Source organism: Watersipora subatra, chromosome 2, assembly GCF_963576615.1.
Source record: "Watersipora subatra chromosome 2, tzWatSuba1.1, whole genome shotgun sequence".
NCBI lineage: Eukaryota > Metazoa > Bryozoa > Gymnolaemata > Cheilostomatida > Watersiporidae > Watersipora > Watersipora subatra.
In genome coordinates, this window is record NC_088709.1 from 43,493,826 (window position 1) to 43,519,666 (window position 25,841).

General features: G+C 36.4%; 2 protein-coding genes across 3 annotated transcripts in view; one reads left to right on the forward strand and one right to left on the reverse strand.

The window, feature by feature from the left end:
* Positions 1–3,718: 3,718 nt before the first annotated feature.
* The window catches only part of LOC137388622 (glycerol kinase-like), a 53,872-nt gene continuing 31,749 nt past the window's right edge, over positions 3,719–25,841 (reverse strand). The window contains exons 8-17 of one of the 2 annotated variants that reach the window (XM_068075099.1): positions 19,137–19,307; positions 17,920–18,043; positions 15,912–15,990; positions 14,762–14,858; positions 10,663–10,747; positions 10,463–10,583; positions 9,124–9,261; positions 8,602–8,679; positions 6,210–6,230; positions 4,140–4,251 (exon numbers count right to left, since the gene is read on the reverse strand). In XM_068075099.1, the coding sequence (XP_067931200.1) occupies positions 6,226–6,230; positions 8,602–8,679; positions 9,124–9,261; positions 10,463–10,583; positions 10,663–10,747; positions 14,762–14,858; positions 15,912–15,990; positions 17,920–18,043; positions 19,137–19,307 (898 nt within the window). In that variant the 3' untranslated portion in view covers positions 4,140–4,251; positions 6,210–6,225. Of the gene's footprint in view, positions 4,252–6,209; positions 6,231–8,601; positions 8,680–9,123; positions 9,262–10,462; positions 10,584–10,662; positions 10,748–14,761; positions 14,859–15,911; positions 15,991–17,919; positions 18,044–19,136; positions 19,308–25,841 lie in introns of both variants that reach the window. The other variant, XM_068075098.1, reaches the window with a different exon arrangement.
* Positions 21,128–23,362, forward strand: LOC137388624 (tripartite motif-containing protein 3-like). Its single transcript, XM_068075100.1, has 2 exons — positions 21,128–21,237; positions 22,190–23,362. The coding sequence occupies exons 1-2, from the start codon at positions 21,235–21,237 to the stop codon at positions 22,964–22,966; spliced, it is 780 nt and encodes a 259-aa protein (XP_067931201.1). The 5' UTR covers positions 21,128–21,234; the 3' UTR covers positions 22,967–23,362.

Genomic DNA, 25,841 nt, shown 5'->3' on the forward strand with positions numbered 1-25,841 from the left:
AAACCAACCTAAAGTGTTTTGTGGCTTTTGTATTGAATGTCCATTTACTGCGCACACTTTTTAAGTCTACCTATTAGACACATCCCTCAACTCTTGGTACTATACTAACCTCTCAAGTTCACTTCCTGTACACACTCTTTAAGTCTACCTACTAGACACATCCCTTAACTCTTGGTACTATACTAACCTCTCAAGTTCATTTCCTGTACACACTCTTTAGGCTCACTGATTGAACACACCCCTCAAGTCCACTTCCTGAACACACCCCTCAAGTCTACTTCCTGAACAAACCCTTCAGTGCGACTTCCTGGACACACTCTTTAAGCTCACTTCCTGAACACACCCCTCAAATCCACTTCCTGAACACACCCCTCAAGTCCACTTCCTGGACACACCCCTCAAGGCGACTTCCTGGACCCAACCCTCAAGGCGACTTACTGAACACACAACTCAGGTTTACTGTCTGGACACGCCTTTGTATGAGTTACTCATATGACCTCGTGTGAAGGTATAGTCAGAACTCATGATTAATTTTACAGACAAATGCAAATCAAACCGAATACAATCTGTTGTTATAAGAATAGTTGCTCCAATATATGAAGGTTTTGACTTCTGGAGACAATTTTGGAACTGAATAACTTTGTAAGTCAAGGTAGACTTTAAACCTCTAAAAATAATATATGCAAGTGTCTGGCTCTTTGATTTGTTCTAGAAGGTTCTGGTTAAAAGTTAAAAGAACCTCAACTTACCCATGAGGCTGAGAAATAGTAAACAAGCTGAATTTCTTGGTTCTCCTCTTGTTTACTTATGTGTGCTAAAATGTAGATTGATTTTCTATTAAATTTGGTGTCCTATCATAGAACTGTGTTGCTGCTCTATTGAGATAAGATAAATCAAATCATGTTTTGTTGTTTATTTAATCAATATATATTTGTTGATGCTTTTTTGGCAACATAAGGCCAAATGTAATGTAAAAATGTCATCATTTACTCTTCTCTGTTTTGCTTTAGGGAAATTACATAAATCTCTAGGTTATGACTTGAGAGTGTTGAAGGAGATTTTGTCCTTCTGTTGGCTGTAGAAATAGCAGCAACAAGTAGCACAAGCTAGAACATGTTAGTTTGATGGTTTTATCTTGGCAGATAAGAGTCATTGTTAATCATAAACACACTTTAGTTGCAGGATGTGTTGGTGGGTGTCTAGACAGAAAAATATCAGATGGTAGTAGAAGTGCTAAAATTAGGGCAAAGTGAAGGCATTTGGGAATTCATGTACTACATGTAGTTGTGAATGTACAGTAATAAATTTGGAGTAGACGACTCTCAATGTATGGTAAAATTATCCAATTAACCCTGCTATTTTGGCTTATGCTAAATCCTATCGATCATGTTTTTCGCAAGGGGAAACGACCAAATTGTCGTTTTCAGTAGCGTCTTTTTAAATTGAAACTTCTGTCGCACCAAGTGTTTGTAAGAAATATTAATTTCCCAATCCCAATTCGCAACATATCAGCGCTTGTTTATAGCCTAGTTGTAGTATGTTATATCACTAACAAACTTGAAAATAACGATCAAAACCCACATACGTTTTAAAAGATTTTTTTTAGACATGTTTGCATATGGCGACCTCCAGTAGAAATGAAAGTAATGACACTACATCAAATGTTACTAAACGAAAACGTAAAAAAAGTGTCAGACAAACTAAAGAGGTTGTAAGTACATTGTTGGACGATTCAGAGGATGAAGGAGATTTTGTAAAGGATGATTGTAGCAATTTAAAAAAAAACGTGTAAAACCACTGACACTGATCCCAATGTACAACCCAATGCAAGCCAAATGCAACTGCAGGTGATGCTGGTGTTGTTGGCTGGAGGGAAATAACAAATTTGCGGCGTGATAAACCCCCAGAGTTGCATGAGTTCGTGGGTCAGTCAAGTCCAGAGTTTACACTAGCTGAGGGCTCCCCATTAGACTATTTCGAAAGATTTTTCTCATCAATTGTGGACAATGGCCAGTCTTTATGAGAGCTTTTGGTGGCTGAAATCAATGAGTACAAGCTGTGGTGTGATAGCAATAACCTAAAACTACCTCCCAAATCTAAAGTTAGGCTTCAGAACAATGTTGATGTGTTACAAATGCTTTCATTGGTACTGTAATCAATATAGGCTTAGTACGTAAACACTGCATAGAAGAATACTTGTAGCTCTTATCTGTAAGCTGTATACATATATTACAAATAGAATGTAAAAGATTGTAATAATATGCTTGTATTTACTCATTTTACAGCATATTGCAATTAGAGCGGAATTTCGTATTTTTAGCAAAATAATTCACCCGTGGCACCCCACAAACCTACCCGCAAAACGGTTAACGAGATAAGGTTGACCAGGGTGTTTGATCTTGCTTTTTATTGTGAAACAAAATTGAAAAAATTGGAAAAATTTAGTATTTCGCTAAAATTTAAAGAAATAAGAATAGTAGGCCTATACTGATTTCAAGGTTTGCGAATGAATAATGACTTCCTCAATTGGCAAGGCTTTGCTAAACTACCTTTAACTAGCTGATCTATTAGTCTCAGCTGAGTTTTACCAAATATGGTCATACAGTAAACATATTATTAGTAGTCACTCCAATAATTGAATTATTAGTGTAACTAATGTAATGGGAGAGGGTACAGTGCTAGTTGTACAGACATTTTTATATCACATGTTATTATATTTTATCCAGTTCCTTCTTAACACTTTTACAAAGGAAGTCAGACAGATCTTATGAAGAGTTGCTTCCTCCATTTGTATGGTTATTCTATACCATCTCTGATTAGTTGATCTATCAGATTCAAGTGAGTTTTACCAAATATGGTCATAAAGTAAATCTGTTAATACTAGTCAATCTTATAATTCAATTATTGTTGTAGTTAATTAAAACCCTTCAATAATATAGTATAAACAAACTCCAACTATGTAACTCACTAATAGGTATCTGCTATGAAATAATGAAATGATTTGCATATTTGTATTTGGTGCATATATATCTGAACTATTGACTTGAAAATCAAATGATGACCTTTTATCAATACATAGTTACTGGTGTTGTCATTTAAATAATAATATAACATTTTTCTTTATGCACTCCTAATTTATCAATATATCTATAAATATTTGAAGTTGAAACTTTTTCTATTGTTGGAAACCAGTCAAGAATTGCTATGAAATATTTTGGAAATCTTGCAAAAACAAGCTTGATTGCTGTTCTTTGCCCTGGTTTGTGTTGGTTCACAAATAATACGAAAAGATGGATTGACAAATCAATCAGATAAGGGAAATGAAAAGGTCTTTGAATCTGATCTGTTTTTAATTCAAGAACTTTTTAAGCCAAAATTCATACATTTTATTTAAAAACCAAAACATAAAAAGAGACCATTTATGACACACAGTCGCCATGGTAAGAAGATACATATATGATGGGAATCAGTTGGCTTTGATAATTTATGTTTGCATTACAAGAGAGAATAATTCCAATAGTGCCTGATGCTTTCCCATGCAATGAGAATAAAAACAGAATTGAGAAAAGCCAGGACAATCATTTACTCTGGAGACAATTCAACACAGGAATCATCAAACATAAGTAACAAATAGTAGTAAATACCATGACCTTGACATGAAGTATAAATAAAGGTAGTTATCATATAAACAAGATGGCTGACACAAATACTAGTGGCTCAACATGGAATCAAGGAAATAGAAATATAGTTTCAATTGAAATAGAAATTCTCTCTTTAATTAAATTTGGTTGTTACCTTTAATAGTAACCTTTTAGAATGGGTTAAATAGCAATTACAACATTCCTGCTGAAACAAAGACATCCAAACTAGTATGAGCCAGTTTTTTAATTTGATCAAATTACTACCTAGAAACTGCTTAGGCTTTTTCCTGAAAATTCCAGATCATCAAGCTCAAGAATGGTGCAGTGAGAACTCGATGGACATGTAAACCGGATTGCCTAATAGACAAGGTGTAACACAACTCCATAACCTGAATGTCATACAAAGGTTTTTACGCTACGAAACTAGTAGTGTCAATAGTTGTCGCACCTTAATGTCGTGGCGCTGAGCAGACAACTACTAAATCTGAACGATTTAGACTGAACCTGGTGGGATGTCATGAGAGTGAGTGAGCCAGTATAGCTAATGCCATAGTAGTGAAGGCGTATACTCCACATGTAGAGACCATGCCTTGTTTGTTGGTTATGGCATCTACAAATACACCAAGTTGTCAGTTATTGCTAAGACAGCATGCAGATGAAACCAGAGTAGTTTCCTAAGAACAAATCAACAGCATGAGCTCAACTATGATCATCAACAGAATATGTATGCTTGTTCTCATATATTTCTTATCTAAATTCCTATTATTTCTAGAAGTCTCCAAGACAAGTCTGTCTATGGCTTGCATTGTTTTACACAAAGTATGAAAATGATGAAATCGACGTGAAGCACCATATTGGAGAATGAAACAGTAGATTTGTAGCTTGCGTAACATCTATGTATAACTTTCTATTGGTCATTAATAATCATGTTCTTCATTGCATGCCAAAAACCAGGTCTATATGATATACAAAAAGGAATATCAATTACTGTCATCTATATGATAGAACTGAGAAAAATATATCAACATCATTGAACAGATGAGAATGCATAAATTCAAGGAAAAACAACAGCGCTGTCTTTTTGTATATGAAACATCTGCATTGCCACAACATCATTCATTAGCAGGATAACAACAAACCCTACAGACACTGTCTTCATTGTTTGAGATGAAATACTAGTATAGCGTGATTTCATATTTTATTTGATAGCTTTTCAATCAGAACAACTGAACAATTGTAACTGTAACAATTGGAGTTGTGTGCTCAAGAAGAGAGTATGTCGCTAATAACATCAGCAGGATGCCCATTTATTCAATTGAACGGTTACTTAATAAGTGAACAGTATGTGGTATGAAGCAGAAAGTTCAATCACTGAGGAGTTCAAATTACTGACATCCTTATAATAATATTACCAATCACCTAGAATACTAGCTCTAACCACAACTAATAACAACTAATAGACATCATAACTTGTGACTCCATAAATATTATTCCTTATCACTGCTTGCTACAAACAACAGTATAAGGGGGCACCAGAGACCTAGATGGGTCAGAGTTGTGACAACTAGAGATGCTATTAGAGAAATCCTCCGTTTAGTCTCCAAGTTGCAAACATATCACTAACAATTATTTTCAGCGAGCTCCAAAACATGAACATAAAATTTCTTTTTATTCTAATTTATAATAAAGGGAGCAGACAACTCCTTATTAGTGCACTGCATTCCTGCAGTACATTGCAAGAATGTTTCAAGATTAAAATCAATAAAAGTGGATCACAGTTAAAACGCTCAGATCAAGTGAAAGTGTGATTATGATGTCTATAGGTACAAAGAGATCGACTGTGTAGAGACTGCTGCAACTTGAAAGTAATAGCCGATGTCAACTATTACAGGGATAACAGCTAGTGACTTCATTTTACACATAATCTTATTCTGAGCATTTTAACTGCGATCAATTTTTGTTGATTTTAATCTTGAAACCTACTGGAAGTCAGATGACCTCAAACATTAAAAACAATTGCAAATATATGTAATAGAAAAATTCTGTTAAAAATACTTTTTGATAAAATCTGTTAAAATTTTGAGTAAGTTCATCTTTAAATATTGTAAACATTTCATCTTCTACTTTAGTAATATTATTTAAGGGCTGAAAACAGTTTATTGTTAGTTATTTTGAAATTGATAATTGTGCTGTATTGCCAACTATTGTTTTACAATGCTTTCCTTTGACATACACTCAGTACACACGGAGTACCAGTACCACCCCCAACTCTTCTAAAGGATCTCAACTATAAGTCTAAGAGAAATCACCTGCGCTCAGTAATATCAGGTTACGAGCAACCACAATTATGAACAGAAAGAAGTGAAAATTAAAAGGTGAAATGTGAGCAGAAACCGTTGTCTGAATTCCACTGAAACCAATCGATAGACTGAAGAGAGAGACGTGCAATCACATGGGATTCAGCTATAATTACATGTAGATAAAGCACTTGCAGAGCAAACCAAATTTGAGCACCTGCAGTAGCCTGTCACAATGCAGTTTCAAATGCATGTTACAGTATGAAAGTACCTGTATTACGGTGTTCTTATTCTACAATATATGCAAACGCTAATCTAGAATAGCGAAAAGTCACCTGCTTGAACTTGTCACGCAGACACTTGCAGATGCCATTTAGTAAGTCATTACAGGGTGCCTCTATCAGAACACAAACTAGAACCAAACTGTCTCGCTTACAATTACATGAAAAAGCTCACACGTCTCAGAGTAATGTTGAATTAAAAGCTTTTCATCAGGTTATTAAAAACAAATTCAATTTGATTAAAACTTCTACACTGATGCAAGCTGTCCTATGGGTATGGTTTTGTTTGTTGTATTCTGTTGTAGAAGTCTTTGAACATAGATTTTGGCCAAGTAAGCAAACCCAAACCATAGCAGGCAAAGTTGCGCAGTAGAACCACCTCGGGCATCCATTTACATTAACGTGTGAAGTCAAATCAATAAACTAATAATATGAATAATTAATCACCATATTAATAGATACATAACAGTATATAATATATGTAATATATATTATTCACCATATTAATAGATATATAACAGTATATAATATATGTAATATATATATTAATCACCAATTTCCTCCTACTAGTAATATTACGAATAAATTCATTCAACTTTTGAATCAATATTTCTAGGCTCACTTCATTCTGTGAGCAATATATCCTATACATAAACTAGCATTAAAACTGTTTGGAAAAACAAACATCAATCCAGATCCTTGCTGGTACGATGTTAGGCCACGATACAGCTACCCAACTTGTCAAGGTGTTGACCTTTTGACCTTTGATTGGTCAAATTTATGCCATTTAGAGTGGCCTTCAGAGAGAGACCACTCTTTACAGTGAGTCTTTATGGATATCAGTATTTACGCAGTGTTTTTAATACTTATATCAAACTTTAATTCTTTAGCTATGGGTCCTGATGGTGATAATAAAGGGAGAACCAAAAATTGGGTACTATGGAAACGAGTCTGCTAGCAATAAACAAAAGTCAAAGAAGAGTGGGATACCAAACTTCATCGGCAGAAGGAAAGTTATAAGTTTGTTTGAATTGCTAGATTTATTGCACAAATATTAGGAAACTATTAGGACAATGGATGATCCTATGGACAGTATTGATGACAGGTGCAGGAGTAATTTCATAAATAATTTCAGCAGTTGCCAGAAACAGGCTTCTTGTGGGTATTTCTCCAAATTTCTCATGTGTAACAGCTATGTGCACAATTATTCCACAACACTGCAGGTTGGTTGAACAGTGAAGTTAGTAGTCTGCCTGAGTGGAACACTGGGTATCTGAGTTCAATTACTGTGCAGTGTATTATTTATTCTTAAACTCTAAGTCTGGCTTCAAACAGACAGACGGGGCTCTTATCATAGTATATATTATGTACCATCGCTACTCTTATACCTGGAGTTTCCTACCATACAGTTGTCATTCCTACCATACAATCAACCAGCTACTCATGAGGTACTATTTAATAATTAGATGGGACTCTTTGGAGAGATCAACTGCTATGAATAATATTCAGTTTGTATTACAGACTGCATTTCGCTATTCCTGCTGTCGCTGTAAATAATAATTTTTTACATTAAAAACCAATTTTTATTTAATTAGTTATTTATACTTAAAACCTCAAAAAAACTGATTAGTATATACTAAGTATAAATAACCTTAAGAAACAAACAGTTGAAATAGCTTAGATTATTGGGTTATGCACCTATTTTGTATTATCATTTGACAATCAAACAGAACTAATAAAGGCTGGTTACATATAACCTTCTGTTTGTTCAAGGAATAACAACTCCTATAAAAGAGAACTATACTGAATAGAAACACAGTGATTATCATCATGACTATGTATAAGCGATAATGTTTAATGAATTTATCAGTTTCATTTTCTCACTCAAAGCATTATAAATAAACCTATATTAAATTTTAGTATATTTTATCAGAAAGTATCAGTATTTTTCTATCAATTGAGATCGTATTTGATGTTTGAGGTGATCCGACTAACAGGACGTTTCAAGATTAAAATAAAAAAAACATCCGCCGTAATCAAAATGCCCAGAACAAAATATGCGTCAAAATGATGTCACAAGTTGCTACTGTTGCTATAGTTGATATTGGCTATAATAGTGTACATGTCGCACCGTTATATGTCTTTAATCTGTCGGTTTTTTATAACTATAGACATAATCGCACCTTTGCTTGATCTGAGCATTATAACCGGGATCAAGTTTCATCAATTTTATCTTGAAACATCCTGGCAGTCAGATTAACTCAAACATTAAAAACAATCATATATGATATAAAAGTACTAATACTTTCTGATAAATTCTTGTCTAAGTTCATCTTGAAATGAATGCTATAATAATTGACAATAACAGGAAATACATCCTACCTGTATCCTCTCCGAGAGTATCCCAGTGCTTTGATCTTTCCACAGCATCAGTCCACCGCTTAAACCTCTTATCTCTCTCTAAACAACCAATGAAAAGAGATCACAGTACGTATGACACAAATGGAGTTACACAACAAACTAGTCACTAAGCCAAGAGGTAGGAAATATGTACACTTGGTGCACAGGCTAAAAAGCCAACATGTAGGTGTTCACAACAACAACAGACTCGGTTTTGTATATAACTTGATGAGCTGCTCAAGGAGGGAGTCTGTCTTTTTTTATTTGTAATGAAATTATTGCCCATGGAGTAATAAAAAACCAAGGATGACTCAAACTCTGCCCACACTACTGAGTTTGCTGGGTGAGAAGAGCAATTACCTGGCTGAGGTCAGATCACAAGAAATGCAAGTGGCTCCACTATATTTAAGAAAGAAGTGCATACCCTTGCTCTCCGTTGTAAGGCAGTTTGTGAAACATAAAACATAAAAAAGGCAACTTGTCCACAGTCATCCTAAGACCTACCTTCCTCTGATATGAGAGGTTTAAAGACATCAGTAGTGATGGCAGACAAATCCTCAGGATTTAAACTCCATACTCCAATGCAGTACCCGGCAGCCATTGCTGCACCGAGTGCTGTCGTCTCTGGCATGGAAGGCCGAACTAGAATATTCAATATAAATAGACTATAATTATAAAATATGAAAATATCATTTGGATAAACAAAGAGATAATTCCATCGGGCATTACAGTTTATTTACTAAAAATAACCAAACACCATCAGGTATGATTATCTTATGTAACCACTCAAACACCAATGAAATGCCCCTTTCTAAACACCGGATCTCTCAAGCATAGAATGGTCTAAAGGGGTGGTCACTCAAGAGCCGAAACGAACTAAATGACGCAAAACGACGTCGCTCTCAGTTGTAAACTGTTAGGGCAAAGACATTTCTTGCCGAAACGAACCATTTTGGTTCTGCTCGAAATTTTGTGGCCGAACCCTTGCTCTTATTGGCTGGTTAAAATTCTAGAGAGCACACATCACATTTCTCTTTACGTGCGTGTGAGCAAAGTTAAAAAAGAAATGGGACAATCTTTTTATTTCGTTAAATAAACAACACGAAGCAATTTACGACAAGGCTCACCCGGACTCGTGATTGTGTTGCATAAATGTAAGATGTTGCACTCAAGTTTTTCATAAATGTAAGATAATGGTTGTGGTTTTCTTTCGTGCAGAACAGAAGTAATGTGTCATACTCATCCTGATGAAGAATCATTGACTGATTTATTTATGTAAAACCACAGTACTATGATAAACACTGTTTTTGTTATGTACACAGCATAGAAAAACATTCCATGTTAACAAAAATATAATTTTGTTGATGGGAAGGGTCGGCAAAATCTTTGTATCGAGTGATTTGTTTGGAGCAGATGAACGAATTTCTGATAAATCTGCGGCGTAATTAATATTAATAATTGTTCCTCAAAGTTTTTGTTTGCAATAGAAGTATTTAACTAAAATACATAAAAACTACCAATAAAACAGTGTCCTGTATTCATGTATACGGTATCTAGAAAGCGAAGTGACTTCGGATGCCGTGTGGCATGTGACTTAGCCAAACCGAAGTAAAACAACCTCCGAACCAAACCAAACCTAAGTCGGTTCGGCCATCGTGTGACCACGGCTTAACTCGACTTTCACAGACAACAGATAAATTATTAGCTGTGAACAAATTCTTGAAATCAATTACAGACAATCTAAATACACAAACATCTCACACAAAGCCAGCAAAAAGGTACAGTGCCCGACTAAAAGCTTTAGATGACCTCCGACCTTTAAATGGCCTCACAGATGTCTTACCGACGGGAATCCCGACGAGGTCTGCTTGCATTTGCATGAGTAGAGAATTCTGAGTCATACCTCCGTCGACCTGGAGAGATGCCAGAGGGATGCCGCTGTCGCTATTCATAGCATCTAAAATCTATAAATAGATTTCGTATGCACCTTGGACATAAAACCATAATGACTAGTAGAGCTCAGTGTATCCAGAAGAAATTTACCTCTCTGGTCTGATAGCAGACGGCTTCCAGAGCTGCTCTAACGATATGTGCCTTTGTTGTGCATGTTGACAGGCCGCATATCGTTCTACAATACAAGGAGATTAGCTCTGGTCATAGATGTCACCATGTATACCTACTACTCTGTATTTTCAGTAACAGAAATAATTTAATTTATCTACAATGATGCGTGTTTGAACTTCACCAACAGCAAGGAGATTTATTTCTAAAAAGAGGGGACAACTTCCAATCCACTAAAAAGAAGTTTACTTAGGTATTTAAGCAGCTGTGGTATTTTAATGATTCATGTCCATGCTGGTCAGCCATGTTGGGCAGCCATTTTGTGCAGCCATATGGAACAGCCATCTTGTAAAGACATATTAAACAGCTATCTAGTCCAGCCATATTGAACAGCCAGGCTGGGCAGCCATATTTAAAAGCCATTATGTGCAGCCATACATATTGAGTAGCCATATGGAACAACCATATCTGTCAGCCAAATTGCACAGCCCTGTTGGACAGTCATGTTGGCAGCCATGCTGACTAGCTTGTGCGATGCAAATAATATTACTATTATTATACAGTGCACCCTCGAGACACGATTACCCTGATATACGATTTTTTCACCTTACGAAGTTGAACATCGTGAGATCTTCACCTCGCTATACGAATTTTATTTCACCATACGAATTTGAGAAAAGTCTCGCCCGAGTTAAAATTTGGCGGTCGGTGTGCTAATAACGCACGTCGAAATAACAAAGACGCCGAAATGCGGTTTGCCGAAAACATTTCACAACGTTTAACAGAGACACGATGACCGACTTCTCTCAGGTCAGCGTTCCACGTGGGAAATTTTGTGAAAAGCACATAATCGAGAGCGAGTATCCATTTTTAACGTCATAATCCCTCTACAAGACAAAGGAAAAATGATTTCCATGACAACAGAGTTGGAGGTCATAAATAAATAGAAAGAAGACGCCTGTATTGTTAATATTGCCAAGGAATATGTTCGCAACCAGTCAGCAATTATTAAAAATAAGAAATTCATTAAAGCAAGCACAAGCATACCTGCCAACTCTCACGCATTGGGCGTGAGACTCACGCAATCACCACAAAGAAAAAATGAAAATGCGTGAGATTTTTGCCCCAATTTCCACAATTTTATATATACTATCATTGATACATCAATTGCCCCAAAACCAAATCTCACGCATTGCCCCATTCTTGGGTTGGCAGGCCTGAGCACAAGGAGAAGCTTACGACTGACGACTTAAAGGAGTTGAAAGCGATACACGGGATGTAGAAGAGACATAAAAACCTACATCGACAGAAAAGTGTGAAGTGTTAATTTACCGTTGTGAACTGGTACATAAAAACATTACTGTACATACATTAGTTAGCAGTTAGCAGTTGAGCTGTGCACAAGCGTTTCTGAGAGCTCCTGAGGATTAAGCATTTGCCAGCAAAGAGCTTATATTTCTATATACGCAACACACAATACACATACTCGACCGCTGATATATACCCTACCAAGGCGTTTACAGAATACAGTATTTACTAACTACACAACACAAGAGAAAGAATTCAAGCACAGGACTGCAATAGGGGGGCGTAATTGGTGTTAACTGTGAAACCCCCCTGAAATTGGTAAGTCTTCCATTACATTTCTGATCAATATGGGACCAAAACGTGGAGAATCTGCTTCACACTCTGGAGACCAAATCACTCTTGCTTCTATTGATCTAAAACTAACTCAGCTGATATCGGATGTCGCCAAAATACACAAACGTTTGGACTTAATTGAGAACAAGCAAGCTGAATATGAATTGTCGCTAGGAAATTTTCAAGAAGAGATCAACGATGTCAAAACTAAAGTTAGTGAACTCGAATCAGCTAAAACGAAAATGCAACAATCAACCACACATAATAATTTGCTAATGCGTGTTGAAGCTAATGAACATCTCAACAGAGCTAAAGCCATAGAGCTGAACGGAATTCCATTTAAAAGTGGTGAGAACTTAATGGAAGGTTTTTCAAAACTTTTGAAGGTAGCAAAACTTGATGACATCAACCCTACACGAGATATTGACAATATTTATAGGATTAGACAGACTCCCAGAATTCTTGTTAAATTCATCCAGACAACTAAACGAGACAATTTTTTTCAATTATACAGAAAAAGTATTATTGATACTTCACTCTTAGGATTTCAAGAGAAAAACAGCATCTACATCAACAAAGTTTCAAGTAGAGAACAATACAAACTATTCTGGAAAGCTCGAAAATTTAAAACAAACAAAAACTTCCGGTTTATTTGGACTTTCAATCAAAGAATTTACCTACGTAAAACTCCTGAACCAGATGCTGTTCAGATAAGAACCCAAAGTGACTTGGATGATTTGGAAGCTTCGCAGTAATCATGATTTGTTTTTATTACTGGTGCTTATATGTATTTATGGCAGAGTTTTGTGTAGACTGTGTACCACAATCTGTATTTTCTTTCAACCAGCTTCGGTTACCCACTAATAGTTTTCATGTCTTGAACTGAAATTGTCAGAGTTTAAAGAATAAATTTACCGACTTTGAATATTTTCTTTCAACAATTAACGCTAGTTTTGATGTGATATGTGTTACTGAAACTTGGTTCTATGAGAATGAAGCTTCAAATTTTACATTGCAGAATTACTTTTTCTCAGGTACACAGCGACACTCCAGGGGCGGTGGTGCTGGGGCTTATGTGCGGTGTGGCATGGCCATTGAGACGGTGGATATCACAATGAGAGGGGCAGATGTACACGCTTTTAGACTAGTTGGTGGCGCTTCAGTTCATTCCCTTACGGTAATTATAATTTATCGCAGGCCTAGTTCTGACCTTGATTTATTTCTAAATGACATTGAACAGTTTCTTGCAACTACCTCAGAGTCTAAGTACCTCATTTTAGGTGATATCAATATTGATTATCTAGATAAAAAAGCAAGTGAAAACTATAAAAACATAATTTCCTTATATAATTTTGAAAACACTATTACAATTCCAACAAGACTATCAAAGCAAAAGCATTCCTGTTTAGATCATATTTTAACAAACACAATGGAAAACAACATATTTTCAGGAACTATTAAATGTGATTTAAGTGACCATTTACCTACTTTTTACATAAGTACAACAAACTCTAATTTTAACGATCAAATCAGTAACCTTTCAACCACAAATAAACAATATATTCATTACGATAGATTAGCACAATATATAACAAATACCAATTGGGATAATATTTTTATTTCTGAATGTCTCAACACAAATTACACCCTTTTTATTAAAACACTTCAAAATCTGATAGCAAAATGCACTCTTGAGAGGTCTGGGTCTTTCGGGAACAAAAGATTCAAATATACCAAACCTTGGCTGACCAATGCTTTGCTGAATAAAATTAAAAAGAAATACAATATTTACCGCCAGTTATCTAAGTCTCCTCTTAATACAAAATTAAAATTTAAATACAACAAATTCAAGAATCAACTGTCAACCGAATTGAAGAATGCAAAATTTTCTTATTTCAAGGACAGTTTTAACAATTGCTCCAATGCTTCAGAAACTTGGAAAGTAATTAACACACAAATATTGAACAAATCAACATCAAAAATTTGCAGAGTGCCAACCCAACTTGAAGCTATTTCCAACACGTCCAATTTAATATGTTCAGATATAGAAATAGCTAATGAACTAAATACATATTTTACTAACGTTGGACCCTCACTAGCAAAAAAGCTTCCAACTGAAATTTTGAGCTACCGACTACCTGATTACAATCCAAGCTTTAAATTACATCCAGTTGAATTCAAATGATGAATAGAAAGAATAAGATGTGGTGAACTGAAACTATTATAACAAGTTTTTCCATTGTAATATCCTAGTTTTAGGGATTTGTCACATGGTGGGAATGGATAAATTTGTATTTAGTAAGTTTATATAGAAACAATTGGTTTGAGATACAAATTACTTAAACCTGAATTGAAATACAAACTCAGTCCTGAAACGCCTTAAGCTCGTAAGTTGAAGTATGACTAGTTAGAAGTAGAACTAGGGATGTAAGTCACTCACCCCCTCGCATCAGGCTGCCAGTGTGGACAGAAGAGACCTGTGAAGGCTGGTACAAAATAACAGCCTGCTGTGCTGTCTACTGTGGCTGCTAGTGTCTCTACATCAGAACAATTCCTCTGACAATATGCATCACAAGTACTACTGTAGTATCACAAGTGCTACTCAACTACCACAAGTAGTACTCAAGTATCTCAAGTTTTAGTGAAGTACCACAAGTGCTGTTCAAGTATCACAAAAAATTAGTCAAGTACCACAAATACCAATTTTTTTTCAACGTAATTAGATGAAAAGACACTAAGCTTTAGAATATGTATAGATTACGCACATAGAGCTCAGCTGAGATGAGAAGATGTGAATGTCTTTCAATCAAGAATGAACACAACAAAGGGGGAGTTGCCATAATTCTGCACACCACTATAGGATTGAAGTTATGACTACCGTAAGTCCTTATGCTCAAGCCGCGCGGCTTGTCGTTGGGCTCGGCTTCTGATTCAAGGTCATAGGCCGCGGCTAAAGCTTTTTAAAACTTACGTGAGGCTTAGGGCGGCTTTTCGATAAATGTGGTCTCTGCTCAGTTCCGCGCTATAACCATAAAATCGCAGTCATGATACACTTTTATGTACGGGATTTTGGCGACCTACTCATTTATTTTCAAGGTCATGTTTATGGAATACTTTAGACTAAAGAAGAATTTATCGCTAATGTTTAACTCACCACAGTCATAGGTTGTTAAAACCGTTTAATTCTTGACCGGCATCTTTCCATAAACGTGAAGCCCTCTAACAGCACAATAAAAATCTAGCTGAGACATTGCAAGTAAGTTCTTAATGCAAGGGTTTAGGAATTCTAATTCCTAACTTGGAAGTAAAAGAAAATTATTTTCACATGTACTGATACAGCCTGTTTTCTTATTCGAGAGGACGGGGGTATAGCGAAACCCTTCTCAACACTCTCGCTTCTGAAGGGATCAAGGACGACAAAACCTCAGTCATTAGCCGCGGTCTGTGGGCGTACGCAGCTTGTTGGAAGATTATTTTTTCTTTCGTGAGTTATCTGGTTTTGAGTACAAGCCACGCGGCTTGAGCATGAGGACTTACGGTAAACATATCATGAACAGAATAAGTAGTGTTAAAGAAGGAAATTAAGTCACCTGACTCAGCAGAATCACTGATGATACCGAGATTATCCCGAAGCCAACGAATGCAAGCTCCAGCTATGGCTACAGAACCCTACAAATGTATAAAATTACTACATGAACATTCTCATCCATGTAGAGTCGTCACAAAGAGGTCGCTACTATAAGCTACTCTCTATAAAGGCCAAAAAAACGAATAATGCTTGTGAGCGATGATTTGAAAAAGTATCACATAACTTCAAGTAAAAGTGATCAAATATATGATTATGTAATACCATGAGTTGCCTGCTCTTGTTATAATGTTATCTGATAAGAACAAATAAACAATTATCAATGTAATGGATAGTAATAAACATTTAATCATGGTATATGGAACTGGGCAGCTACTTACAGAATTAGGTGAACAGGTCGTGAACTTCTGGCTCAGAGCTATGCATGTAGTTAAGAGAATAACTAACAGACATTGCTTAGTAAATATTCAAATGTTAACTACATACTAGATTATGGAATGATAACTCTAAATGTGAAAACACACTAGGCAATATTTAGAGCAATATTGCGCTGCGTGGTGCTAATCTGCGCTAGAATTCACTCAGCGTGCTCATGCAGAACGATAACGCTAGACTTTCTCTACACAACTTTATCCCTAGCGAGATGCATTTTGATTGGTTGGTTTTTACCAGAATACAATTTTATGGCGGGTAATTATTTCTTATCAATGTTCACCAAACCTGCAGCAGCGACAATTGGCTATTTTGTTACGATTGAAACATCTTCAGAGCGAACACTGAATTGTTCATAAATTTAATAATAGCACTCCCAGTCCTGTGTACCATAACAAACAAAAATTTGAGTTGAAAACCAACATTTGGAGTTAATCGTTGCGCAGGTTGACCATCTTGAGAACGATAAATATTTAATATATTAAGTATAAAAAACCACTACAAAATAAAATATGTGTAAAACTCGTAAAATCTATCACAGTTGAAAATACAATAATTGTTTTTTCTTATGTCTTCTTGTAGTGTAGACAGTGTACAATCCATGAAAGGAGATAGGTTTAATAACAAAGGTGTAAGTTGTTTACATTGTCGCCATATTGACTAACCTAAATTTATTAACAACTCCGAAGAAACTAATGATACAGAATTTTATTGGCAGTTTGTGAGCGTGCCCATTATATCGTTTGCTAGTGAATCGCTCAAGTGTGTTTATGCACACGCCAGCAATATCTCCACGCTCCTCATGACGTTTGCGATAAAATCGCCTAGTGTGTTTGGACCTTAACAGACAATGCATTCCTGGGTTACGATGTCTCTGTTATACAGATTGTCGCCTTACGATGTGGAACATTTTTTCGCCCCATCATACAACATTTTTTCACCATACGATATCAACAAAGATTTTTCTCGAAAGTTAAATTTGGCAATCGGTGTGCTGAATACATAGAAATAACAAAGATGCTGATATGCTATATGCCGAAATACCTCCTACAACGCCTGCAAGAGATATGATGCTGACTCTGTGTTCAGCATTCTTCCTGTTCCGTAAAAGCTTGATATTGTGTGAGTGAAACGAAAAATAGCGAAAATGAAAGCAAAAATTTATTGTGCATTTTAGGGTTTAATATAATATTTACTATAAACTATAATTCATTATATAACTACATTTACAACTTTAATTGATAATGTCGGTAAAGAAGTAGGAATACGATTACCATGACAACGAAGCTAGAGTTACTAGGTTAACTATAAGTTAACCATAGTTACTAAGGTTAATATACTATTTTGTTGCTAATTTTAATATGTACAGTACGTAGTATATACAATTTTGATGCATTTTACCAAGAAGTGTTTGCATTAGATAAAAACTATGAGTTTCTATATCCCTCTTTACAACATTTTCACCTTATGATGCAATCACCGGAACGAATTAATGTTGTACGACGGGAGTCCACTGTAACTCTAAAAACTAAATAATACCATGTGTTATAGAAGAAGGTAAAACAGAGTGAAACACTGACCTCTAGAGCATACACGGGTGGAGCATCTTTTCCCAGCTTGTAGGCTACAGTAGTGAGCAGGCCAAGATTTGACTGGACTATTTCAGACCCAGTATTGTATAGGAGAAAACAACCGGTACCATAGCTGCAGTGAAAAATAATTTTTTCATGCTCATGATAAAAAGCAATTTGGAATTGAATTTGAGCATCAAATGGGTACAAACAAACACGTTTCTACCTATTTGATAGGTAAAAACATGTTTGGATTGGACAATGCATTGGAGCATCAAAGAGGGAGAAACAGATATGTTTTTACCTCTTCGATAGAAATCGTAATAATAAACATATGTATTACCAATTAAATGTAAATTTTTAAAAATAGAAAAATTTTATGCAATGCAAATATTAAACAATTTACTACATTCATCAATTAAATAATCATTCACAGTGAGAAAACACTGATTTAAATACAGTCAAAACATGATTCGTTCTAAATCCGAAAACACTTTTTTGATTACAATTTAAAAAGATTCTAAAGAAAAGGTACAGTTGTATTTTCTAGCAAATATTGTGAAATAAAAAACACAGCTTGAACATTTCTTGTCTCCTCTTTTTACCAAATACAGCATCAAAAATTAAGTCCAGTAGGATATTATCTAAAGCCACACGGTTGGTTGTAGTCTGGAAATCTTGAATTTTCAAACCCCGATTTGGTTGAACCCCAATTTAGTAAGGATCAGAAGCATTTGCAAGTCAAAGTATGACTGTAAACACTACAGTCATGGCAGTGATAAGGGGGCCCCTCACCCCCCCCCCCCTTATCACTGCCATGACTGTAAACACTACAGTCATGGCAGTGATAAGGGGGCCCCTCATACCTCCCCCTTCTTATCACTGTTAAGTAGCCAGGATGTAGGCAGCAGCTCATGGCTTGAACTTACACGCTGGTTGCCAAAAACAAACGTAGAGTTTACAAATGCAGTTCGCAAATTTAAGATTGGCTACATTCCCAAAAATTACAAATTAATTTAAATTGTTAAATGTACAAATTACATCGACTACATTTAAAAATGCAACTGCTTGCTAAAATAGAAGAACTGGCACACGTCAAATTTTATTGTATATTTAGAGAAAGCATTAAAACATCGTAATTGAATCTCAACTAACGTAGCGAGCAACCTTAAAAATATGACAGCACATCTAACAGCAAGAACTAAACAGCCTTTAAAAGCACTCACGTGTTTTTTGCTTGTCCTTTGCTGAAGCAGAGCTGTCCTACAAGAGCAGCCTGCTGGTCTCCGAGTACTCCACTTATCGGCAGACCTTTAAGGGGCCCATCAGCAAGCTTCCCATAAATCTCAGCTGAGCTACGAATCTCAGGCAATAAAACATGTTCCACTTCAAAAAATCTACAAAAAGTCATCAAAACAATCACAAAGTAGAACAACAATAAAAATAATAAAACACTGATCATATGTGGATAACTCCAAATTTACTATGTTATGTTTTGACAATTTTTGTCATCATTCTATTTCTTGTATTTTAAACCAGCAGGTTGTCTTGTTTCTTCAGTTTGGAACACGAAGAATATTATGGCTATTCAAGCCCCCTCACCTCTTCCCTCTAAATATGGCTCTTCTGTCCAATTAGCTATACGTATGAACAGTCTGTCCACCTCCCTTCAGGCATGACTAGTCTTTGAGTCTCCCCTCACTTATGGCTAGTATTTTCATCTCCCCTTAAAATGAATACTCTATCTAACTCCTCTCACGCCTGACTGCTCTATTAATCTCTCCTAACATATGGCTAGTCTATCAATATTACATATGGCTATTCTGACCCTCTCCCCTAACATATGGCTATTCTATCCATCTCCCCTAACATATGGCTATTCTGTCTATCTCCCCTAACATATGGCTATTCTGACCATCTCCCCTAACATATGGCTATTCTATCCATCTCCCCTAACAGATGGCTATTCTATCCATCTTCCCTAACATATGGCTATTCTGTTCATCTCACCTAACATATGGCTATTCTGTCCAACTCCCCTAGCATATGGCTATTCTATCTATCTATCTCCCCTAACATATGGCTATTCTGTCTATATCCCCTAACATATGGCTATTCTGTCCATCTCCCCTAACATATGGCTATTCTGTCCATCTCCCCTAACATATGGCTATTCTGTCCATCTCCCTTTACATATGGCTATACTGTCCATCTCCCCTAACATATGGCTATTCTGTCTATCTCCCCTAACATATGGCTATTCTGTCTATATCCCCTAACATATGGCTATTCTGACCATCTCCCCTGACATATGGTTATTCTGTCCATCGTCCCTAACATATGGCTATACTGTCATTCTCCCCTAACATATGGCTATTCTGTTCCTCTCCCCCAACATATGGCTATTCTGTCCAACTCCTCTAACATATGGATATTCTGTTCATCTCCCCTAACATATAGCTATTCTATCCATCTCCCCTAACAGATGGCTATTCTATCCATCTCCCCTAACATATGGCTATTATGTTCCTCTCCCCTAACATGTGGCTATTCTGTTCCTCTCACCTAACATATGGCTATTCTGTCCAACTAACCTAGCATATGGCTATTCTATCTATCTATCTCCCCTAACATATGGCTATTCTATCCATCTCCCCTAACATACGGCTATTCTGTCTATATCCCCTAATATATGGCTATTCTATCCATCTCCCCTAACAGATGGCTATTCTGTCCATCTCCCCTAACATATGGCTATTCTGTCCATCTCCCCTAACATATGGCTATTCTATCCCAACCTAGAATATAATTAATCTACTTCTCATCAACCAAACGAGTTCAAATCTCTATCACAGCCATTCTGGAGCCATACAATAGAAACATGCCATTTCTATTGTATGGTACTATTGTAGCAGTATAAAACAAAAGAAGTTTACCTGTTAAACAATGCATTCAAACAGCCAAATATTTTGGGCCCGACCGATTTAAAACAATAAAAACTGCAGACATTAAAAACTATCGCCTCTATTCTTATATAAGTATACATACACACATTGCGGGCGAGTATTGAGTAAACAATCCATAATTCTGAAGAGAAAAGAACCAATGAAGCTTTCTTAAATTAGATGAAAAGAAAAGAGTGCATTCCTCAGCATTGCTACACAGGTATTGACCACACACGCCTCTCTTCTCTCTCGCATTGTTCAGTTCACTTTGTAACAAGAGTACCGCGAGGCTGACAAGTATAAACAACGAGCCCGGACTGATGCACAGAAAAGATTAGAAGCCACTAGCATCACTTGAAATCAGCTGAATTTAAAGACGATGGTGAGTTGTGTAGATACTTACATGTAGGTTGAGAATGAAGGCAGTAAATTGATTGAAAGGAAGAAAGAGGAAGAGAAAAAGGTCTAATAACATTGGACGGATGAGATGGAAGGCAAGGAGTTTAGCAAGATAAGGAATTGAGAAAGGATATAGATAGGCTATTATAGCTTTTAGTATATTTTGTAATCAAATTCCTTGTTTTGATATGATATAGATGTATTGTATTAGCTTATAGCATGTAAGTTATTAGCAGCACTTGCATAGTTTAGAATATCGCTGCTTTTTTCGATTGCCTGTTTCGGGCAACTAATAAGGTTTAGCAATCAGTTTTAAGTTAATCTTTAAGAATTTTCAAATGAACATAGTGAAATCCTACAATATGTTTCCATGACACGAATGGTGCGGATTTGGAGTTATGTGCACATTGTGTTAACATGCGATTAGTGTTTCAGTGGACATTTAAATGATGCGGATTAACGCGAAAGCTTAAGTAAAGAAGATAAGAATTTTCACACCTGAAGTCATAGCGACACATTTGGAACTTCTCAAATCGAAATAAAAACGACTGAAATGTAGAAAATGTTAAAAATGGAATAGCCTGCGCAGCATTTTTTACGCATCATCTGCAAGTTCCATTTCCATCATTCGCACACATGAAACGTTCGATACAGATTTTCGAGTAACAAAACTCTCTGGACTTGTGCATTTTCACTGTTTCCATCATGCAGACGACTTACGGATTGTCGTAAACCTTGTGGAATAACGGCGACATGGAAACATAATAAACACATTCCAAACCTACCACCATACACAAGAAATGGTAACAGATGATTGTAGTTTCCAATAATCCTCTATGACAGTTGAATTTGATGAAACATGCTTGAAAACTTTAGGTACGGCTAGCAACCCTGTAATACATTTAACTACATGAATTCTGATACTCTTTTTACAGAAGCACTACACAAAAGCTGAACACTTGGGAGATGTTGAGGTAGCAGGAGCGAGTGGTGTTAGCTTCAGTGACTCTGACAGCCTATACATCAGTCGGGCCATCAGCAAGACTAGCCCAAACCTGGGTGGTATAGTCTCATGTACTATCAGTTTAGCTCAAACAGACTTTCTTACTACCCCTTTTAGCTACTACAGCGTGGCTGGTGGGCCTAATGGCTCCGTCGCAGTCCGTAATGAAACTGCGAACGAACTTGAATTTTACAGCAAGGAACGAGTTAAAGTATTTAACATGGAGCTACCGACAGGCAAACAAAAGGGAATAGCTATCGATGGTCAAGGTCATATATATGTATGCGACAGCGAAAGCGATTGCGTAAGAGTATACGAGAGTAGCGGCAACCTGTCGAGAGTCATTACAAGCCCAGACATCCGAAAACCGCAAAACATTGCCCTCATGACCAATGCAGTCGTGGTGACGTGCCATGGAGATGCGCCTGCCACAGTGTGCTTAGACAACACAAACGAGCTGCTCTGGGAAAATGATGACTTGGAAGAACCTGTAGGTGTAGCTGTAGATGACAACAATGATGTCTACGTGTGTGATGTAGATGAGGGCAAAGTTATTATGGTGACCAATGATGGAGAAATGACTTTTGATATGCTTGATGAGGAACAGCTGCAGCGAGGAAAGCCATCCGATGTGGCAGTGAGTGGAAACAAGATGGCTGTGCAGTTACTAAACAAGGACATGGTTAAATTATTTCGTTTGACTTCTTAGACTGAGTTGTAGATGGAAAGAGAGATAAAACTAAACATATGGTAGGTAACTATAAAACCCCTTGATGCTAGGTGACAACCAGAATAAAATATATGACACAATTTCTGTAAACATTTAAATGTGTGTTGTCAACGGATTCATATGAAAATCATACACATATGCCTTTCCAACAATTCATATACATATACGCATGTGCCTTTTCAACAATTCATATACAGGCAAATGTCTTTTCATATATACAAACATATGCCCTTTCAAATATAAATTATTTCATGTACTGTATGATAATGTTCAATACAGGCAGTATATTAGTATGTGTGTGCTTGTCAGTAAGCCTACACTCTGACAATTCTGAGAATATACACGATGATATGACCAAGCATATGAGAGACTATTGCAAGTACTAACACTCCTACTTTGACAGAGCCACAATCACTAATAACTCTCCATTTTTAACCTGTCATGAGATCTCTTCTTATGGAATCGATAGTAATCATCACCAAATATTTATGCATTTCAATATTGAATTTTTGAAAAAATCACTAAAACATTCTTTGTTTCTTTGATAAGTCAAATATGACTTCAGTCACAATTTATAATAACATGACACCACTTATATAGCTCCTAGTACATACAGTCAGGTACTCGTATATGTAACACAATAAATACAGTTGACACCTCTCATATAGCTCCCAGTACATACAGTCAAAGACTCGTACATGTACCACAATAAATACAGTTGACACCTCTCATATTGCCCCCAATAGATACAGTCAGAGACTCGTATCTATAACACAATAAATACAGTTGACACATCTCATATAGCTCCCAGTACATACAGTCAAAGACTCGTACATGTACCACAATAAATACAGTTGACACCTCTCATATTGCCCCCAATAGATACAGTCAGAGACTCATATATGTAACACAATAAATACAGTTGACACATCTCATATAGCTCCCAGTACATACAGTCAGAGACTCGTATATGTAACACAATAAATACAGTTGACACATCTCATATAGCTCCCAGTACATACAGTCAGAGACTCGTATATGTAACACAATAAATGCAGTTGACACCTCTCATATAGCTCCCAGTACATACAGTCAGAGACTCGTACATGTAACACAATAAATACAGTTGACACCTCTCATATAGCTCCCAGTACATACAGTCAGAGACTCGTATATGTAACACAATAAATGCAGTTGACACCTCTCATATAGCTCCCAGTACATACAGTCAGAGACTCGTATATGTAACACAATAAATAGAGTTGACACTTCTCATATTGCTCCCAGTACATACAGTCAGAGACTCATATATGTAACACAATAAATAAAGTTGACACATCTCATATTGCTCCCAGTACATACAGTCAGAGACTCATATATGTAACACAATAAATACAGTTGACACATCTCATATAGCTCCCAGTACATACAGTCAGAGACTCGTATATGTAACACAATAAATACAGTTGACACATCTCATATAGCTCCCAGTACATACAGTCAGAGACTCGTATATGTAACACAATAAATGCAGTTGACACCTCTCATATAGCTCCCAGTACATACAGTCAGAGACTCGTACATGTAACACAATAAATACAGTTGACACCTCTCATATAGCTCCCAGTACATACAGTCAGAGACTCGTATATGTAACACAATAAATGCAGTTGACACCTCTCATATAGCTCCCAGTACATACAGTCAGAGACTCGTATATGTAACACAATAAATAGAGTTGACACTTCTCATATTGCTCCCAGTACATACAGTCAGAGACTCATATATGTAACACAATAAATAAAGTTGACACATCTCATATTGCTCCCAGTACATACAGTCAGAGACTCATATATGTACCACAATAAATACAGTTGACACATCTCATATAGCTCCCAGTACATACAGTCAGAGACTCATATATGTAACACAATAAATACAGTTGACACTTCTCATATTGCTCCCAGTACATACAGTCAGAGACTCGTATATGTAACACAATAAATGCAGTTGACACCTCTCATATAGATCCCAGTACATACAGTCAGAGACTCGTATATGTAACACAATAAATGCAGTTGACACCTCTCATATAGCTCCCAGTACATACAGTCAAAGACTCGTACATGTAACACAATAAATACAGTTGACACCTCTCATATAGCTCCCAGTACATACAGTCAAAGACTCATATATGTAACACAATAAATACAGTTGACACATCTCATATAGCTCCCAGTACATACAGTCAGAGACTCGTATATGTAACACAATAAATACAGTTGACACCTCTCATATAGCTCCCAGTACATACAGTCAGAGACTCGTATATGTAACACAATAAATGCAGTTGACACCTCTCATATAGCTCCCAGTACATACAGTCAGAGACTCGTATATGTAACACAATAAATGCAGTTGACACCTCTCATATAGCTCCCAGTACATACAGTCAGAGACTCGTATATGTAACACAATAAATACAGTTGACACATCTCATATAGCTCCCAGTACATACAGTCAAAGACTCGTATATGTACCACAATAAATACAGTTGACACCTCTCATATTGCTCCCAGTACATGCAGTCAGAGACTCGTATATGTAACACAATAAATACAGTTGACACCTCTCATATAGCTCCCAGTACATACAGTCAGAGACTCGTATATGTAACACAATAAATGCAGTTGACACATCTCATATAGCTCCCAGTACATACAGTCAGAGACTCGTATATGTAACACAATAAATACAGTTGACACATCTCATATAGCTCCCAGTACATACAGTCAGAGACTCGTATATGTAACACAATAAATGCAGTTGACACATCTCAAATAGCTCCTAGTAC